The 17,386-nt window shown below is 38.7% G+C and overlaps 3 protein-coding genes across 8 annotated transcripts; 1 reads left to right on the forward strand and 2 right to left on the reverse strand.

Moving 5' to 3' along the window:
- Nucleotides 1-1,369: 1,369 nt before the first annotated feature.
- On the reverse strand, nucleotides 1,370-4,775 carry LOC104607156 (uncharacterized). Its single transcript, XM_010272704.3, has 3 exons — nucleotides 4,560-4,775; nucleotides 3,734-4,097; nucleotides 1,370-3,477 (listed from the first exon to the last, which is right to left on the reverse strand). The coding sequence occupies exons 2-3, from the start codon at nucleotides 4,078-4,080 to the stop codon at nucleotides 1,650-1,652; spliced, it is 2,175 nt and encodes a 724-aa protein (XP_010271006.1). The 5' UTR covers nucleotides 4,081-4,097; nucleotides 4,560-4,775; the 3' UTR covers nucleotides 1,370-1,649.
- Nucleotides 4,776-5,280: 505 nt separating this feature from the next.
- LOC104607158 (Pseudouridine synthase family protein) lies at nucleotides 5,281-12,749 on the forward strand. 5 transcript variants are annotated; one of them, XM_088900742.1, is made up of 7 exons: nucleotides 5,281-5,534; nucleotides 5,597-5,708; nucleotides 9,262-9,401; nucleotides 9,476-9,844; nucleotides 10,569-10,631; nucleotides 11,065-11,281; nucleotides 11,484-12,749. In XM_088900742.1, exons 1-7 carry the CDS (start codon nucleotides 5,463-5,465, stop codon nucleotides 11,546-11,548), a joined length of 1,038 nt encoding a protein of 345 aa, XP_088756868.1. In that variant the 5' UTR covers nucleotides 5,281-5,462; the 3' UTR covers nucleotides 11,549-12,749. The 5 variants fall into 5 exon arrangements, with proteins under 5 accessions (XP_088756868.1, XP_019054950.2, XP_010271012.1 ...); XM_019199405.2 differs by having other exon boundaries at nucleotides 5,285-5,534; nucleotides 5,600-5,708; XM_088900743.1 differs by having other exon boundaries at nucleotides 5,301-5,534; nucleotides 9,482-9,844.
- LOC104607157 (calcium/calcium/calmodulin-dependent Serine/Threonine-kinase) lies at nucleotides 11,401-15,435 on the reverse strand. Of its 2 annotated transcripts, XM_010272706.3 has the most exons (4): nucleotides 15,036-15,435; nucleotides 14,171-14,751; nucleotides 11,897-12,412; nucleotides 11,401-11,812 (listed from the first exon to the last, which is right to left on the reverse strand). In XM_010272706.3, the coding sequence occupies exons 1-4, from the start codon at nucleotides 15,265-15,267 to the stop codon at nucleotides 11,666-11,668; spliced, it is 1,476 nt and encodes a 491-aa protein (XP_010271008.1). In that variant the 5' UTR covers nucleotides 15,268-15,435; the 3' UTR covers nucleotides 11,401-11,665. The 2 variants fall into 2 exon arrangements, with proteins under 2 accessions (XP_010271008.1, XP_088756865.1); XM_088900739.1 differs by having other exon boundaries at nucleotides 11,401-12,412; nucleotides 15,036-15,420.
- Between the last annotated feature and the right edge of the window lie 1,951 nt (nucleotides 15,436-17,386).

The following is a 17,386-nucleotide window of genomic DNA, read 5'->3' on the forward strand; positions in this document are numbered from 1 at the left end:
TGGTAGCTAGTTTAGCTAGACTAGGGAAACTAAAAGCTGAAACTGAGCTGCTGATCTTAGCACTATGGTATTCTCTTTTTACGATCACAGGTTTCGTTCTAACTTAAAAAGTTGAAATAGGTGTAGTGACTGGGTTCAAGATCATTTTGGACATGGTACGTATAATTATGTATATTCTTCTTTACTAGGTCTCAATCTCATCTTATTAATGAGTTTTAACTTTTTCCTATCTATGATACATGAACATGTATGACGATGTATCAGTATCAGCCAGCAGTTGCCACGGAGTGGGACGGTCTTGAACCAGATATATTCAAGGTTCAAAATATAGATATGCCCGATACGTCAGTAAAGATGTATCGGGCAGTATCGTTAGTTTTTATTTTTTTTCAAATCCAGTTCGGATTAAGGTCTATCCACCTCCTGAATCGATCAAAACTCCGATACACCCTCTGTAGGGGTGTATGGGAAGCTCTCGATACGATATATATCAGTGGATATGTATCAATCGGGAAGCTCTATGTCAGTGGATACGTATCAATACTTTGAACGAACGAAAATGAAAAGGCGCTCTGATTAGGAGTAAATGTCTGATTAGTTGCAATTGATACAGATGCAGCCCATCTTAGGATGAGCCAAAGCTAGAGAGCCCCATTGGATTATTTGGATGGTAGCTACCATCCAGGCGTCCTAGTTCACTTTAAATTGGTAGCTACCACTTACCAGGATTTATGGCATAAAAGTGCGTTAGTGTTGAGCCTTGGCCATTTTAAGTGTAAACCACCGCCGGATGTTGCTGTCGAAACTTGAAATGATAACCCAGCAGTGGAAAACAATAAAAAAGATGGAAAGGGTAAAAAACAAGTGCTCGTGTTTACAGACTCAGCCAGTTGAGCGAAAAGAACAAAATTTTTCGTTGATGCGCATGATGGTTGGACTTGGACATGGCCCTGACCTGTGAGAAGAGATTGTCTCTCTCCTCCTCATCTCCTCTAGCCTTCATTATGGTAAAGTTTCTTCTTCCTACTTCCTATCCTACCTAAACAAAAAAGACAAAAAAAAATCCCATATCGGAAGGTCTATGTATCCACCTTTGTTTCATTACTTACAGCTACATATAACTGTTATTTTATTGAAGATAACAACGGTATTGGCAGTTAGGGCTCAGATGAGAAGCTAGAGATGATTTTGCAATAAAAGAGTAGAACAACTTCACAAGACTTGAATATAAGAATACGGCTATTTTAGTTTAAGGCTCAGTTTGGAAGGAATACAAATACAAATTTGTAGAGTGCAAAACCCTGTACTTTGTATTATTTTGTTTGAATTTGTACAGTGCAATACCTAAACCATGGAGAAAAAACCATAATACTAGAAACCAACCAAATTTAATAGGGTTTAATTTACATTCTTTCACATATAAAACAAATATTGTACAAAAACATTTGCACACAGACTTAGTTGAAATAACAGCAGATTTGAATATTCTTCTGTTCTGTGTGTGAGTGTGCGCAAGCACGCGCTTCTGTAATCGCATAGCAGAAAATCCTTCCCTTCGAACCAATCCACCCCTCCCTAAGTGACATATTCTGAGTTTAATTCAATACAGTTAGAATACAGATATACATGGTGATTAAAAAGTAATGCACCTACTCAGGTGCCCTACATGTTGCTTTGTTATGCCCTTGTCCCTTGCACCTGCTGCAATGGAGCGGCCTTTTAACTATTCCTTCTGATCTAATCCTCCTTTTCTTTGGTCTACCTGATGGGCGACGCACAGAAGGGGGGTGTACTCTCACCGGAGAGGATTCTCTGTGAACAGGCCTATCTGCAGTTGGAACTGGATTTATGGACTCGGAATAAGCTACTCGGTACATCTCAGTCAAGAAATATTTGGAACAGTAATCATATACATTTCCACCAGTTCGTTCAAACACTGCAAGAGCATGCACGCACGGTAAACCAATTATCTGCCATCCCCTGCAACTACAGTCCCAATGATCGATATCGACTACATTAATTGCGTCTGTTTCATCACGGACCTCAAACCTGCTACTTGGTGAGAATAATACCTCAATGGAGCGGGTTTTAGCAATCTCTTTTTCTAATTTATCTTCCGAAGATGGGGTTAATATTGTTGACCATTGATCTGAATCCACCCGGCGCGTATAGATCAGCTCCATCATCTTACGGCGCAAGGTATCAATCATCTGGACAATAGGTAACCCTGGTAGCTCTGACATCCAACTATAGAATGACTCTGCAATGTCAGATGTGAGATGGTTGTATCGTGCACCTCTAAAAAATGCATTTGCCCAGTGTTCGGGCTCACTTTGCACAATCCAATCATAAGCTTCAGGGGAGATGCTTTTTATGCTCTCTGTACACTTCTTAAATCCCTCAAGTGTTGGCGCATAGGCAGCATCATAAAATTGAGCAACAATCACACGAACAACTTCTTGAGTAAAAGGCCCCTTCAAGTCCTTTTTCAAATCCTCTGTTAGATGATGTAGACAATAACCATGGTGACAATCATTGAATATTTCCAAAATTGACATTCTTATTCCATTCTGTCTATCTGCCACAAATGTAATCGGTTGTGAAGTTGGTAATACAGACTTCAATTGCACCAAAAACCAATGCCAATTATCATCATTTACAATATCTACTATGGCAAAAGCAATAGGAAAGATACCCTCATTTCCATCCACTGCAGTGGCAGTCAGTAACTCCCCTTGGTATCTTGATTTTAAAGTCATGGTGTCAAGAAAAAGGAGGGGACGACAACCATGCTCAAATCCAAAAAGTGAAGCATGCAAGGCTACAAATAGACGATGGAAGCTTAAGTCATCCCTAGTGATGAGAGTTGCAACACTGCCGGGGTTTGCCTCTACCATCTTATCACACAACCAAGGCAATTGGTTGTATGATTCTTTATATGAACCCTGAAGTTCTTCCCTGGCAGTCTCCATCCCCCTCCATACCTGGGAATACCTCAGCTCAATACCAAAATCTCGTCGGATGTCATTGGCAATTTCCTTTGGCCTGTAATTTGGGGAATCTCGCAGCTTATCCTTTACTATACTTGCCACCAATTTCTTTGTAGCCTGTGAACGATTAGTTGTGCCAGTGCCTGCTCCACATGTATGTGTTGCATTCATCTTCTTAATTCTGAATAACTGTGTTGTAGACAATTTTGATGCATGAACCCTCCATGGACAGCCCTCAGCTTTGCATTTGGCACTTACACGTCTACTGTCATTGTTTTTAAACATGTAGGCAAAACCATGTGCAATGGAATACTTGCGTAAAGCATCACGGAAATCATTGACACTATTAAACTGTTGGTGCAAACCAGTGATGCTGTTCTCCCACAATCTTGTAAGCTTCTGTTGGCCAACATCTTCACCATCTTCAACTGCATTCATTGGGGCTTCAACAGTTGTAACAGGTTCAACAACCGTTGTTCTGCTGGACCTACATGAGTAAGTATTCCACATGAGTTTATAAGATTTTATTAGTGATATCAGCCTGAGGCCATCAACCATAGCACAAGACATGGGTCTGCACTCACATGGGTTGGTTTCATATTCATGGCAGGACTAAAGTTGCCTCCTCATGAGTCACAATACCAACAAAATTTGTACTTTAATTAATGGACAACTGACGACAGACCCGTTTTCACAAGTTAATTTGTAATTGCTCCTGAAGCAGAGTTCAAATAATGCATTACCTGCTGCAAGAGACATTTGAGGTTTCATGTACTACAAAATCTCCTGTCATGACATAAACATCAACAGTTGCTGAATCTTCATGAAAATCGATCATGCGTTGTATGTCCTTGTCACTGGATATTGTGATAAGAGTGCGTTTGTTGTTCGGAAGGAAGTACTTAATAGCCATTGAATTGGAGTCATACTTCCACATTTCAGCTATTTCCGACTTAAGCTCCCCGAACCGGGTTTCAGTGTTGACACTCATTGCATGAGCATCTCCCCCACAGTAGGACAAGGAACCATCGCTATTGGGAGTGAATTTTCCGCCAGACTGACAAATAACAATCAGTTTCCCCCTTGCCATGGATGCACGGAGAGTGCCTACGAGTGAGATTAAAGAAATCCTTTTTATCACGCGGAACCAAAGAGAAAATGATAATTTACAGAATAATTTCCCCGGGTACTAAATATCTTGTTGAGCTTTGTTGTTTCTGATCTTGTAGCTGCTTCTGTGCTTTTTCTGTTAATGAAATATATTTTCGACCAAAAAAAACTTTTGGGAAATGAAAACTTTATGGTGTTTTAAAAGATAAAATTTGAAGCAGCGAAGCATTAGTATAAATGATTTCATTGAAATGGAACACGAGAAAGACTTGCTTCGGATTACTGGTAAATTCAAACAAATTGAATCGCAATGCCATCACAGACCATGAAAGATCGAACAATAAGGATAAATGACAAAGAATAGACAATGAGCGAAAGAAAAGTCAAAAAGAAAGAGAACAAAAACCAAAAGAGAGAAGGAAAGAAGAACAAATATGTAGAGGGAGAAGAACCACAAACCTGTTGCGTTCTGATCGTCCACAACAAACTACTGCTCAGAAATGAGAAACCCTCCAACAAGGGCCTAAAACCCTAGTCCTAGCTCGGAGGGTCCATCTCCCTTTAGCCAAAAATCCCAAATAATGGCACCGGAGAGAGAGAGATGAAATTGGAAAGCAAAAAAGTGCGAAACGAAAAAATTGTTCCCGAGGCGGCACCAGCACTGCTGCAGTAGTGTTAGGCTAAAGATTTCACTTATAACCGGACGGTCAGGATTGATAAGGTAACCAGATGCACAGGTAACAGATCTTCAGATGTGATACAATCTGGGTCCCACATTCGAACGGCGGAAGAAGTGTGATACAATCTGGGTCTGTACTGTAGATGTTCATAACGGCTGAAGAGGCTGAGCTGAATGACTTATTACTTCTGTCTTTCAGTTAAGCAGTTATGTATCAATTGGTAACCGAGAAGAATCGAAGGGACCAAAGAAATATCCAGAGGCGGGGTGGGTAATTAAAGCAAGACCGGATCAGCTTCTCACAAAGGGCGCCTGACACCGACCTTACACGCACCTTCTGTACTTATAAGGTATTATTTACGGGAGATGTTCCGAATGCACGTTGAATGTACCTGTGACGCGCCCATGTGTGAATAGCAGATCCATTTAAAGCCTTATGGGGTCACACAGGAGTGAACACCTCTTCGTCGTCAGATTTGGATCTACCTAATATCAATAATTCAATATATCATACCTATAAACGTTCTTCTTGGCTACCTTGTTATTCGGAGTTCGGAGTTCAGACTTGAGATTAGGAACTAGGAAGTGGGAAAACGAAAGCTGTCCTCGCTTTCCACAAAAAACATCGGCATCTCCAGGACCAGCAGCAGAAGCCGATAAGTAGCGGAGCTTGAGCTTGGGGGATGAGTTATGCCGTCGTTGGATTCTCTTCTCCTCCTCCCAACCCATCTCTTCCCTCGTCAATCAATAGCTTGGTATCTCTCTCTCTCTCTCTCTCTCTATCTCTTGTGGTGTTGTAACTTACTGCCTATTGCAGCAGAAGCAGGATGGAGATACAGCTGAACAAATTCAGTTAGAAGATAAGCATCCTACTCTTCCCGGATATAAGTGGCGTTTGGTTATTGCATATGATGGCACCAAATTTTCTGGTTGGTTCTTTGTCTAATCCCCTCCTCCCCTTTCCTCCCTCATGCAATTGCAATATTGTCCCAAGAGAAATAAATGTCAGCTTATTTCTTTCACTACCTCTTTGATGGAGCCATCTTTTTCTTTTCTTGGAACCATGGTTGGTGACGCAGAAAATTGAAGACAAACAGAAAATGAAATAAACATATTCATCCGTATTCAATGCTAACAACCGTTTAGCCAACTGTCAATATGAATTGTTACAGCTTGTTCTCTGTCATTTGTTCCTAAATTGTGGGTTCCTTTAATGACTTCTAGCAGAAGATATTTTCATTTTCTGCTCTCCATTGATTCTGTTATGCTTTAAATCATTTTCATTTAGTTGGTTGTTGTCAATGTGTATCTAAAGTTTGTTGCAGCTCGTTCCCTTTTGCTTGACCTCACAAGAAGAGAGAGAGAGGGTTTTCATCTTTTCACCTCTCTTTCTCATTAGGGATTTTACAACTTCGTGCAGGACAAGAGAAATTCTGATCTACCCTAATGCAATGCAGAATCAACTTTAAACTTAAATCTATTTGCTATTACTAAAATGACCTATCTTTAGATCTTATAATTCCATCCCTCTTAAGAATCAAGCTTTCCATCAAGGTTGGTATTCAACATAAGGCGTTTTCCACTAAAGTCCCAAATTGCCTAGTTTATAGTCATAATTACTATATTTGCTGCTCATTTTCTTTATGCAATAGCAAGGACTGATGGGCCTGAGGTATTAACTGTACTGGCCTTGTTCTTATGACCAGGTAATGGTAGAGCTTCTCCTCATGATAAAGGTTTAAAGTTTAAAGTATCGATATGGTACTCCTGATATGGGGCGTATCAGATCCGTATCCATGGCCATGGGCATGGGATATGCCATGACTGGGTATGTATCCTTCGAGTTGTGCATATTGTTATGATACAGTATCCTACGAGTTGTGCGTATCAGCACAATATGATATGTGCCTTAGGAGAACTCGCCCCATAAAGCTAGCTGTTAGAGGGAGCGAACTCAAGCACATTTATACCCCACAACAGCATCCCATACTACCAATGTGGGATCTTTCACATTAGCCGTCCCATACTACCAATGTGGGACAAATGGATCGTAACACAAAAACACCTCCGTATTGGGCCGTATCACGCTGTATCGGTGGATATGGTCTGATAAGCATTGATACAGAAGCATATTGGTGCCTAGTTTGATGAAACCATATATTGACCACTTTTGGAATGGTTTTGAACTTTAAGTAAAAAAATAAAAATGTAAGATTGTAATTATAAAAACTGGAATAGAATTATAATTGTAAAAGTGAAGTAAATAGTTTAAGATTTAATTTTCCCAAAATATTTAATAAAAACTGAAAATTATAAAAATAATTTATTTTATCTACCTTAAATGATTTATATGTTAAAAGCGAAAACATATTTATTATTTGGAAAAGTAGAGTTATTATTTATATAAAATTACCAAATAAATAAAATTTCCTAAATATTGAAAATTATAATTATAATAATTGAAATAGTGTGATAATTATTGTATGATGTGTACATGTTCTAGAGTCCTGGTATTGTTGGTTGTAATGTTTCTCTTCATATAACCTGTTAAAGTGTGCATTTCTCATGTGTTTATACCTTATTAATAAATAATTCAGCTTTAGATTTAGTGTTATTGATGTGTTTATATGATTTATATCTGTATCTGTGCCTGAGTTGTCTGATACAATACCCAATATCGATACTTTGATCCTTGCTCATGGTATTCTAGAGAAGTAGGCCTGATACTCCTTTATTATATTTTCAAAACCATCTTCACCAGCTGCCTTAACAGTTAACATGCTTACGATTGATGCCAAGACTATCTATCTTGATGTTGCCAAATTTTCAATTTATCGACCATATCATGGACTAGTCAATCTTATTACTAGGTTCTGCATGAAAGAGAATCTAATGTTTTGTGATATGAAAGAGCACCAGAAAATGAAGAGACAAGGTCCTTTTTGCAAGGGAATATCCTCCTAATCTCTCAGATTTGTGAATATCTTCCCGCCAATTTTGTAGGGCTTCTTTATAGTATGTGGCTATGTGCTTCCTCATTCTTATACTCATTTGGCAGTGCTATCCTAGAGTTACTTTTTCATCTTTCATGGATTTTGAGGCATGGAAAGCTATTCAACTATGCTTAATGAAAACATGAAAAGTTAGCAAACCACCATTTTTCTGTGTTAATGAGAAGCTTCTCTTGAACGTTGAGTGGATGAGCCACTTCCACCAGAGGGGATGATAATCATTAGATCCAGTTTCATTTCAGATGCACTAATAAAAAGAATTCTGGCCTCTCACTGAACCTTATTCCAATTGAGACCACACCCAAGCTTTGTTAGTTTTTGTTTTATCTGGTAGGAAACTAGGAATTATGGTTAAGGGTCATTCTTCACATATGATTTGATCCCAGTTTTGTGGTCTGAACCCTCCGGACTATACCAACTTCCCCTAAACTGACCTAGTCTTTATGATCTTTTAACCTGGCTCACTATGATATAGATAGTGATGTTTCCAAGTTTACTATCTAAATCAATACAGTTAAAAGGAAAATGAGAAATTGAAAAAAAAAAATCTTCTATTCTTCTATGAAAGAGGTACTTGATGAGGGTCATCTGGAAGTTTAATGACACTTCTCTTGTGTTGGTATGGACAAATAACTGTGCACTTCTCTACTTTCTTCTTCAGGACATCTTCAGCATCCTATTCTCATCTGTGGTTCATTTGTTTGCTCTCTTGTGTTTATATTAGTTAGACAGCTTCACTCGGCCACAGTTTCCATAATAAGCCACATTTGGTTCTGTTGGGACAGAACTCAATTGGTACCATTGCTTACTTCCTATCTGTTTCTAAGCCATAATCTTTTGTTTGGATTATATATGCTTGGTAGGTGCTTATTTTGAAGATGCAGACCATTCCAAATTATTATGAAATTGCGGGCTTCCATGCTTTATGCTTTTATTGTTTTAAGCAATGTTCAGAGGATTGGACCGGGCATAGAACCGGAGAAAGGAGAGGTTCACGGGTCAGAGGTTCGACCTGGGTCAAACTAGAGGTCAAACTGTGATAACGTGGCATATATGTATATATACTATGGGTTATATAAATACTATATATAATATATTTTACAACTTTTAATGTACTTAAATATGGTGGATGGATGGTAAGCTTCTTAATTTTTAAAACAAATGACTAGGGCTCAAGTCTTTTAACTTACATTTTCTTTAAAATACGTGCATAATAATGTAATATGTATAATAAGTAGTCATTAATTAGCATAAGTAAAGAGGTGGATCAGTGGACCCGGGTGGTTTCATGAAACCGGGACTGGTTCACCGATTTTCCGGTTCAACCAGCTGGTCAGCTGGTTTTTGATCAAGTCCAGTTATTGGGGTATGACTGAACTGGTCAGGCCCCTGGGTCACGTTTCAACCGGCCGGTCTGGTCTGGTTTTCTAAACACTTGTTTTAAGTGCAATGCATTAATATTGTATTTCAGGCTGGCAATATCAGCAGTCACCACCTACCATACAGTGCATTGTGGAAAAAACATTAACTAGGATAACAAAACTGGAAAGGGAGGAGCTGTGTTTTGTTGGTGCAAGTAGGACAGACACTGGAGTTCATGCATGGGGTCAGGTCTGATTTCCTTACTCTTTTGGAGACTAGAAGAATTGTTTCTTGATGAATAAACTTGTAATGGGCTACTAAAGTTTCAGGTGGCACACTTTGTTACGCCTTTCAACTATCACAGCTTGGAAAGCATTCATGCAGCACTTAATGGTCTTCTTCCTTCTGATATCCGAGTTAGAGAGATTAGTTCAGTACTTCCAGAGTTCCATGCTCGTTTTTCTGCAGAGAGCAAGATTTATCACTACAAGATATATAATGACACAATCATGGACCCATTTCAGCGTCTTTATGCATATCATAATGCTTATAGACTCAATACTGTTGCTATGAGGGAGGCTGCAAAGTATTTCATTGGAAAGCATGACTTCTCTGCTTTTGTCAATGCATCACGCAATGATATATCACCAGATCCTCTAAAGCATATATTCCGTTTTGACGTCATTGAAATGGTATGTATCAAGCCCCTCACAACAATTTGAGTTTCCTCCCTAGTGTAAATTATGGCACCATTTGGGATGTTATAACTGCAGGCACCAGTTAGTCCATGCGCTTCTCTAACAAGGTTACTGAAAACTAACCTATCTGAATCAGCTATTTAGTGAACTTTCTCATGGTGGATCCTCCAAAGCAGTATTTCAGTTGGAATCCCAACTATATCTAAGAGTCTTATTTATCAAAACAGTAAAACATGGACTTGTGTGGATATGCCTACAGAAAAATATGTACCATTGAAACAGTGTTTTAATTCAACATTATATAAACAGGAAAAACAGTTCATATTTTTTGAATTCTCACATTGTGTACCCATAAAAAGGGTCTAAAATTTTGTTTTTGTTACTATATGATATTTTATTAGGAAAAATGGCATTCATTATGTACATTAGCTGTTAATTTATATCAAATAGATTAGGAGAAAAAGAGGAAAGTATCATGTAGGAGTGTCTCTCAAGAATCCATGGATTTTGAAATTTGATGCACATTGATCCAATACAGAGACATCACCCATTTAGGAGAGTCCATTCAACACTGGTGGAAAATTAATCTCAAATATCCTACTCCCGGCCTCCCACTTCCTTGTACAAAGTATATTTCCTCTAATTGGTTACTGTGTCTCAAATTTGTAAAAAGCTGCAAAAGGTTTTCCAACTGATGGTTGGTTTTATTAATGTCCAGGGAGTTCTTTTGCAGCTTGAGGTTGAAGGATCTGGTTTCTTGTACAGACAAGTGCGAAACATGGTACCATTCTTTCTCATCTTTCAACATCAGGTCTTGAATCTCTGTGTTATCCGATGTTTCTTTTGTGGGTGAAACATTGCATCTGTTGATTGTTTTTCCTGTTTGCTTTACGTTGTTTTGAATTTTGTCTTTGTTGCAAGGTGCCAACCAGTTGGTTGGTAAGGTCTCCTGCTGGTCGTAGCGGAGACTTGGGATTGAAACCCGCCTGCACCTGGGTTGGGGGATGGGCTACTCCCCATTGTCTAGTCCTTCAAAAGAAGTCAAAAAAAAAAAAACTTTGATCTTTGTCTCCAGGTCAAATAGTAATTATTATAGTTTTTATAGTAGGGGCATTGTTAATTTCTTTAACTAGTGGTCTAGTGCCGCTTCAGTAAATTACTCAGGTATTAAACGTGGTTAAAACCAGCTTCAAGATTTTTTTTTTCTTGTGCAGGTAGGTTTGTTGCTTCAAGTCGGAAGGGAAGCAGTCCCACCTGATATTGTTCCCCATATTTTGGCTACTAGAGATCGAAAGGAGCTTGCAAAATATGCTTTATGTGCCCCACCTCATGGACTCTGTCTCATGTCTGTCAAGTACAATAAAGATATCTTACAGCCTCCCCCTGGTTGCCCTGCATCTAGTTTTGGCATGCATTATTGCCTAAGCAAATGTAAGCTTCCTTTCTATTAAAAATAAAGGTCCTCTGGAAGAGAAGTTTGAAACGAAACCTAACTTCCAAAGAATATAACATGCAAATCTTCAAGCAATTCCATGAAAAGCTAACAGGTGTAATTGTACGAGTTTCCAAAAAATGAAATATTCTAAATTGATTTGAGGATCTGTTTCTGATATTTTGAATTACATAATGCAAGTAAAATCACATATACAAGCCTCAACTCAAGGAGGAAGAAGCCCTGCCCTTCGGGCCTGCTGTTAAGCTTCTTGACTGCAAGACTTGCACGAGCGTGAATCATATCTGACACTGAGAGTAGTTTCCCATTTAAAATATGGAATGTGGAAGAGTGGGTTGATCCCAAGCAGCACATTATTTACTTTATAAAGATAATGGAGTCGAGGGTGTAAGGAGAACATCAAAATCACTGAGTGTCCACTCGGCCACCTCATCTTTGTTACTAACAAAGATTTCGGTTCCCACATCAATTGAAGTCCATATTCTTCTAGCCGGAGGGGTACCTGGATCCTGCAACAGAGGAAAGTGAATTGGTTTGGTGAATATGGACCTGAACCTCAAAACCTGTAAAAGTATTTGTTGCCAATTACTGACCTGATAGAAGTAGAGTCTACTGGAAAGGCCACCAACATCAAGCTCCCAAGTTCTGGCATCTCCAACCCACCCTTCCCCTGGTTTGGTTGGGTATCCATACTCGGCCCATATAGGGTGTGGCAGTAACTGAACCAGCTCTTGTGCCTGAGGATTGCTGTAAGGATCGCAAAGGCTGACAGGTTGTTCTAAGTGTTGGGCGTTTCCAGGAGCACAGTAGTAATGATAAGCGGAATATGGGAAGTGAGCAGTGTCATTCCTGTAAATCATGGTGTTGTTGGGTGTTCTGTGGAATGGAGGACAATTGATGAGGTTTTTGGGGCTGCACCAAGCTGGTGTTTCAGGATTGATGATCATCTCACTGTATCTAGTCACGTCGGTGAGAACGTCTCCATCACAGGGAGCCCCATTGTTCTTCCAGCAGCTGCCAATATCTATCAAGTAGAACTGGCTCTTTGGGCCTCCGCCTCTCTTCACGTCCAAAGACAATCTCACCTTGAAATTAGGTGATTCGGGAAGCTGCACAGAATAGAGACTGTAAATTTTAATTGTTCTTATTTTAGCTCCGGAAATGCTTTTTTTTTTTGGCTCTAACAAAATGATTTGGAAACAGAAATGGATGTGCTCAAATTGCTTCAACTGTATTGAAAACAGGACTCTGTGGCTTCAAAGAAGAAATGGGCCAACATGTGCCCGAGGTGGGAATTGGGATCCATCCAAGCTCCAGAGTGATCGGTCTTGATCCTATATGTGGCGACTTATAAGAGCCCACATGCTACATACGAATCATGAAACCCAAGACCTAGTCCATCCCATTATTCAATGTGGGCCCAACTACTATGATATTGCGCAAAAAGTTGTCACCAATGAACCGGTATTATACTATTATAAAAATGGTAACCAATGTGGTGATTGAGTTCAGCGTTATTTCACGAGGTGGGTGTGTAACTATGAAGACCATTTTGTGAGGAAGAAATTCAGTTTCGCTTTGTTTGATCAAAGCTCTTCTGATTGATGAAAGGCCATCTGTATCATGTATACAAACCAAACACACCCTAAGTTTCTTTCTTTTCTATGGAACCCACCAACTTACCACCCCTATTTACTAGAAACAAACAAGTGCCCACCAAAGTGTGTTGGTGTGCTATTCAAAACGGCCCCGATGTGGGATTTGGGCATATCATCAAATACAAAAGAAAAGTTCTATACTTCTATCCATTTTGGGGCAACTTGGGCCGCCCTAAGGAGGAGAGGGACCCATCATTTCAATGGTCCTAAGTCCAAGCGCTCCTGTGTGGATTAGGGTTTTTATCTTGCATATTTTCCTTTTTCTTTCAGCATTGCATTCTTTTATAGTTTATAATATTCAGGGTCTTATCTCAAATTCCTCAGTCCCCCCTCACAATGAACCACCAGCCAGGGGTCCCGTTTCTGGGTCAAACGGTTTGATCATTTGAATCAAACGGACGGCTCGTTTTAACAAAAAAAATAACAATAAAATTTTAAAAAATAAAAAAATAAAAACTGTCTAAGCCGTTGAATGATTCGATCGCCCAGGTCAGCAGTTCATTGAACAAATCAACGGATTTTGGGGAAATAACAATTCTGGAGTAAAATAGAACCAGTCACCTGACCGGTTCCTGGTTTTTCTGGTCTGACCAGTCCGGTCCGGTTTTGAAAACCAGGCTTTTGATACCTCTATATATCCCTTAAAAACTTTTATTTATAAAATGCCTACCTTATCTGACGGTGACAGAAATGGTTCACATACACCATTAATATTTATTTATTGATAAAATTAATTTTGATTCATCAATAAATGTTATTTGACTAATTTTTGTATGATAAAAATGCCCTGGTTCATTTTCTCCCTTATTTTATTATATATTTTTCTTCATTTCACAACCCATCAATGATTTACTTCTCATTTGTTTGTTAGATATTTTGATGAGATAGGTTTTATGCTTTGGTGTTTGCCACTGGATCCAATGAAAGATTCTGTTTCTGGGTAAAGAAAGAGTAGAGGGAGATACACGAGGGGGCATTATGGTCTTTCAACTTAAAATGTCTGACGATGGAGTTCTTGGATTTATGTAAATGGCACCGTAAGTTTAAAAGAATAGTGGAGGATTTTTAGATAAAACCCCAATAATTATTTACTTCAAGAAGGAGATAATAAAAAAAAATAATAAGAAGGTTAAGACTTATGATTGAAAATAAGCATCTCTTGAATAAACTGTCATTAAATATAGGAGGGAAGGAAGGGATCCTACTTACGGTTTTCAGCATTCCTCTAGTGTCATAATGGTATCCGCCAGAGAAGCCTTTGCTTGCATCAGCTCTGAGATACAGCATCAGCCATGGATATTTCTTTGATGTTTTCAGCTTGTGACTGAAAACCCAGCTCCCAATTCCAACTTTCTTCTCCCACACAACCTCATAAAATGAGATATTATCGATCCCGTCTGTGAAATTAGAGCCCAGTTCATAAGTTCCATTATAACTGCCTCTCAATGTTCCTGTTCCTGTGAAATCTGTCGGTTGATGATAGAAGATGGGTTGATTCATGCATCCATCTCCAAAGCACGGGAACCTTCCTGGTTTAAAAGGCCCTACCTTTTTCCCATTCTCAGGACATAAACCAGACATGGTATCGTAGTTGCCATTTTTCAGCATCACCATCCAAAACTGCCATGGATTTGGGGTGTCTGCAACTTCACATAAAGAGCCCAGATATAGCTCCTTCTCTACTGCATAAAGGTCTGGGTTTTTTAGAGCTTTTGGATTCAATCCTGGAAATGGTGTTCCAACACCAAGATTGTTATCTGCTTCCGTCACTCTGTGCTTCAATGAAGAGCCTGCCCAGCACAGAAAAGGAACAATAAAATAACTGAAATCAGAGTGGTGTATTATTTTTAAAAAATTGGTACATGCAATTTTGATGAAAGAGGATTACCCATATTCTCATTGTGGGTTTGTGATGATTTATGAGAAAAGAAATGCAGTTCTGATAGAAGATAAAGAGAGAGAGAGAGAGAGAGAGAGAATGAAAAGAAAAAGTAATTTCTGAAAGAGGGGAGATCAAGAAAACAAAGAAAATCATTATTCTTCCTTCTCTATCTCCTTGAATGCTAAGGCTTACCTGAGAGATCAAAACAATCAGCAGCTCTTGGGCTCCCCATACCAGGAGCTTCTTTACCAATCTCATTGCAGAAGTTCCAACCTTCAAAAGCTATTCTTAGTTCATCTCTTTGCATTCCTGGGTCTCCCACTGCTGAGATGTATTGCTGTTTCAAGGCATAAGAAAATGCAGAAAAGAATACATTCAGCGTGCAAAATAAAATCAATATCCGATTATCCATTTTTGTTTTCATGGAAGCCTGGTTGAGAAACAGAGTAGGGGAGGGGGGAAGCAATCACAGGGTGGAGGTGATGTTGGGCCTTTTGCTCCTTCTACTAAAACGATGGGTGAAGAATAAATAGAAAAGGGATTTTAAGCATTCGTCATTTTTCAACCTTTAATTTTATGGTCCGTAGACTGTGGTCTCTCTTTCTCTCTCTCTCTCCAAGAGAATCTGTTCCGTAACTTTATTAAAATCAGAAGAAAATACCCCCACAAGCCACAATTTTATCTTCAATGGAAAGTTACTTGGGTGTTTGATGGTTTGACCTCTATATGGATTTGACAAGCTTGGCCCACTGTAGTTGGTTCACTCACTGTATCCCACATGCGGTCTCAGAGTTGTTGCGGTGGACCTTTTGCAAACCTTCTCCAACAGTAGTAAGTAGTAACAGAGAAGTAGTCACGGGTCTAAGCATTCACAGTCACAGGTTGAAGCGCATTAACAAGTGGAGGTTTCTCTATCTTTTGGGCTTGGAAATTGGAATTGCCCCTCGTAACTCATAATACAAGGTAAAGGTATCCTGAGTGAACTGGTGCAGTCCGGATTTGAAACCTCTTTGATTGCTTGAGAAATTTTCTCAAAATCTTGAATCCATCCATGGGTTTGCAGTTTGCTCATCCTAGATACCTACCTCAGTTGATTTCTTTGTCGTTGCAAAAAGTTAATATCTTATTATTTTTCTAGGAAGGTCAATTAGCAATCAAGGAATCCGAATGCATTTCTAAATCTATTAGGTGAACCAAAACAATCAGAGGGAGCAAATTAAAACTGAATGACATCAGAACCATAACTATATTGAATGTTTCTTTAGACCAAAACCATGTGCATTGTTCATTAATAAATTATCTATAAATTTCTTTCTATAATGAACGCAAATCCAAAACTCTTCTTTAATTAGAAAGATAAATAACCATGGAAAAAAGAAAATTTATTTAATTATTTCTATTAAACAGAAGAGAAGAGATTATAACTTGTGAGGTTATTTAAGTTGCATGGTGGGTAGTTAGTGTGTTTGACTCTTGACTGTAGTCTGTAGAACTTTGATCTTCAATTAATTTATCTGATACGATTTTCTTTATGCAAATAAAAGTTGTGATGGATGTGAACTTGTGAAAAAAGAGAGATGCTGAAAAGGATCATCTATTAAATTAGATATTGTATTGACAACAAAAAAAAAATTGTGAATATATATTGCGGTGGGATTGAATATTAAGTTGTGTCGGTGAGTGGATAGAATATTTGCTTTTCGTACTAAACAATAAGGCTTACGCCACACTCAACAGCCTTTCTGGTTTCCCTTCTATTATTTTGTACGCCAAGTCTCCTATTTCTCCATTTTCTTTATATATATAAATTTTTTATTGATTTTATATTAAATACGTGGGTCGGCCCATGGGCTATGGCCTTTCACACTCTTTGTTCTCTTTATCCTATTAGTTTGCCATGGATTGATGCATGCATGCATGCATGATGGGACTGGTTGGTTACTTGACCTTATTAGTTCTGTTGTGTGGTGTCATGGATTTATCAATTCAGGTAGTAAGATATCAAGCCGCATTAAATTAAAACATGATGGTATCAAAATTCAAAACTGAAGGGGTGTGATTGGACATCCAAATCGAATTAATTCAAGGAGAACACAACTGGAGTAAGCAGCTAAGGGCCTCAACTCAATATGTTTTGTTTGGATGTTAGCATTTGGTAGCTTAGAGGGGCTTCACCGCTTGACAAGGCAAGCACGGTATGTTAGTATACCATAGTGGGTGACTTCCTGGGGGAGGCAAATAATTGCTGGCCCAGCTTGCCCACCCCAACCACAAGTGGACAATGACTGAACAAAAAGTAAATAAGTAAAAAATTAATTAGAACATCAATTGACAATTTATTTGAATTGGTGGATGATGAGTCTAATCTCTATATATTTGTACTAGAGAATAATGAGAGTACAAAAGTCAATAACTGTGATTAATTGAAATTTTGTTTTTGGATGTGCTCAACCAGCAAGGAAAAAGAGACGAGTCCAGTTTTCATTTGGGAGTTGGGTCACACTTCGCAGTCTATAATCAGTGTCTCATCAATGGTTTCTGGC

The sequence above is a fragment of the Nelumbo nucifera genome, chromosome 3 (assembly GCF_055504915.1).
Source record: "Nelumbo nucifera cultivar China Antique chromosome 3, China Antique-T2T, whole genome shotgun sequence".
Classification (NCBI taxonomy): domain Eukaryota; kingdom Viridiplantae; phylum Streptophyta; class Magnoliopsida; order Proteales; family Nelumbonaceae; genus Nelumbo; species Nelumbo nucifera.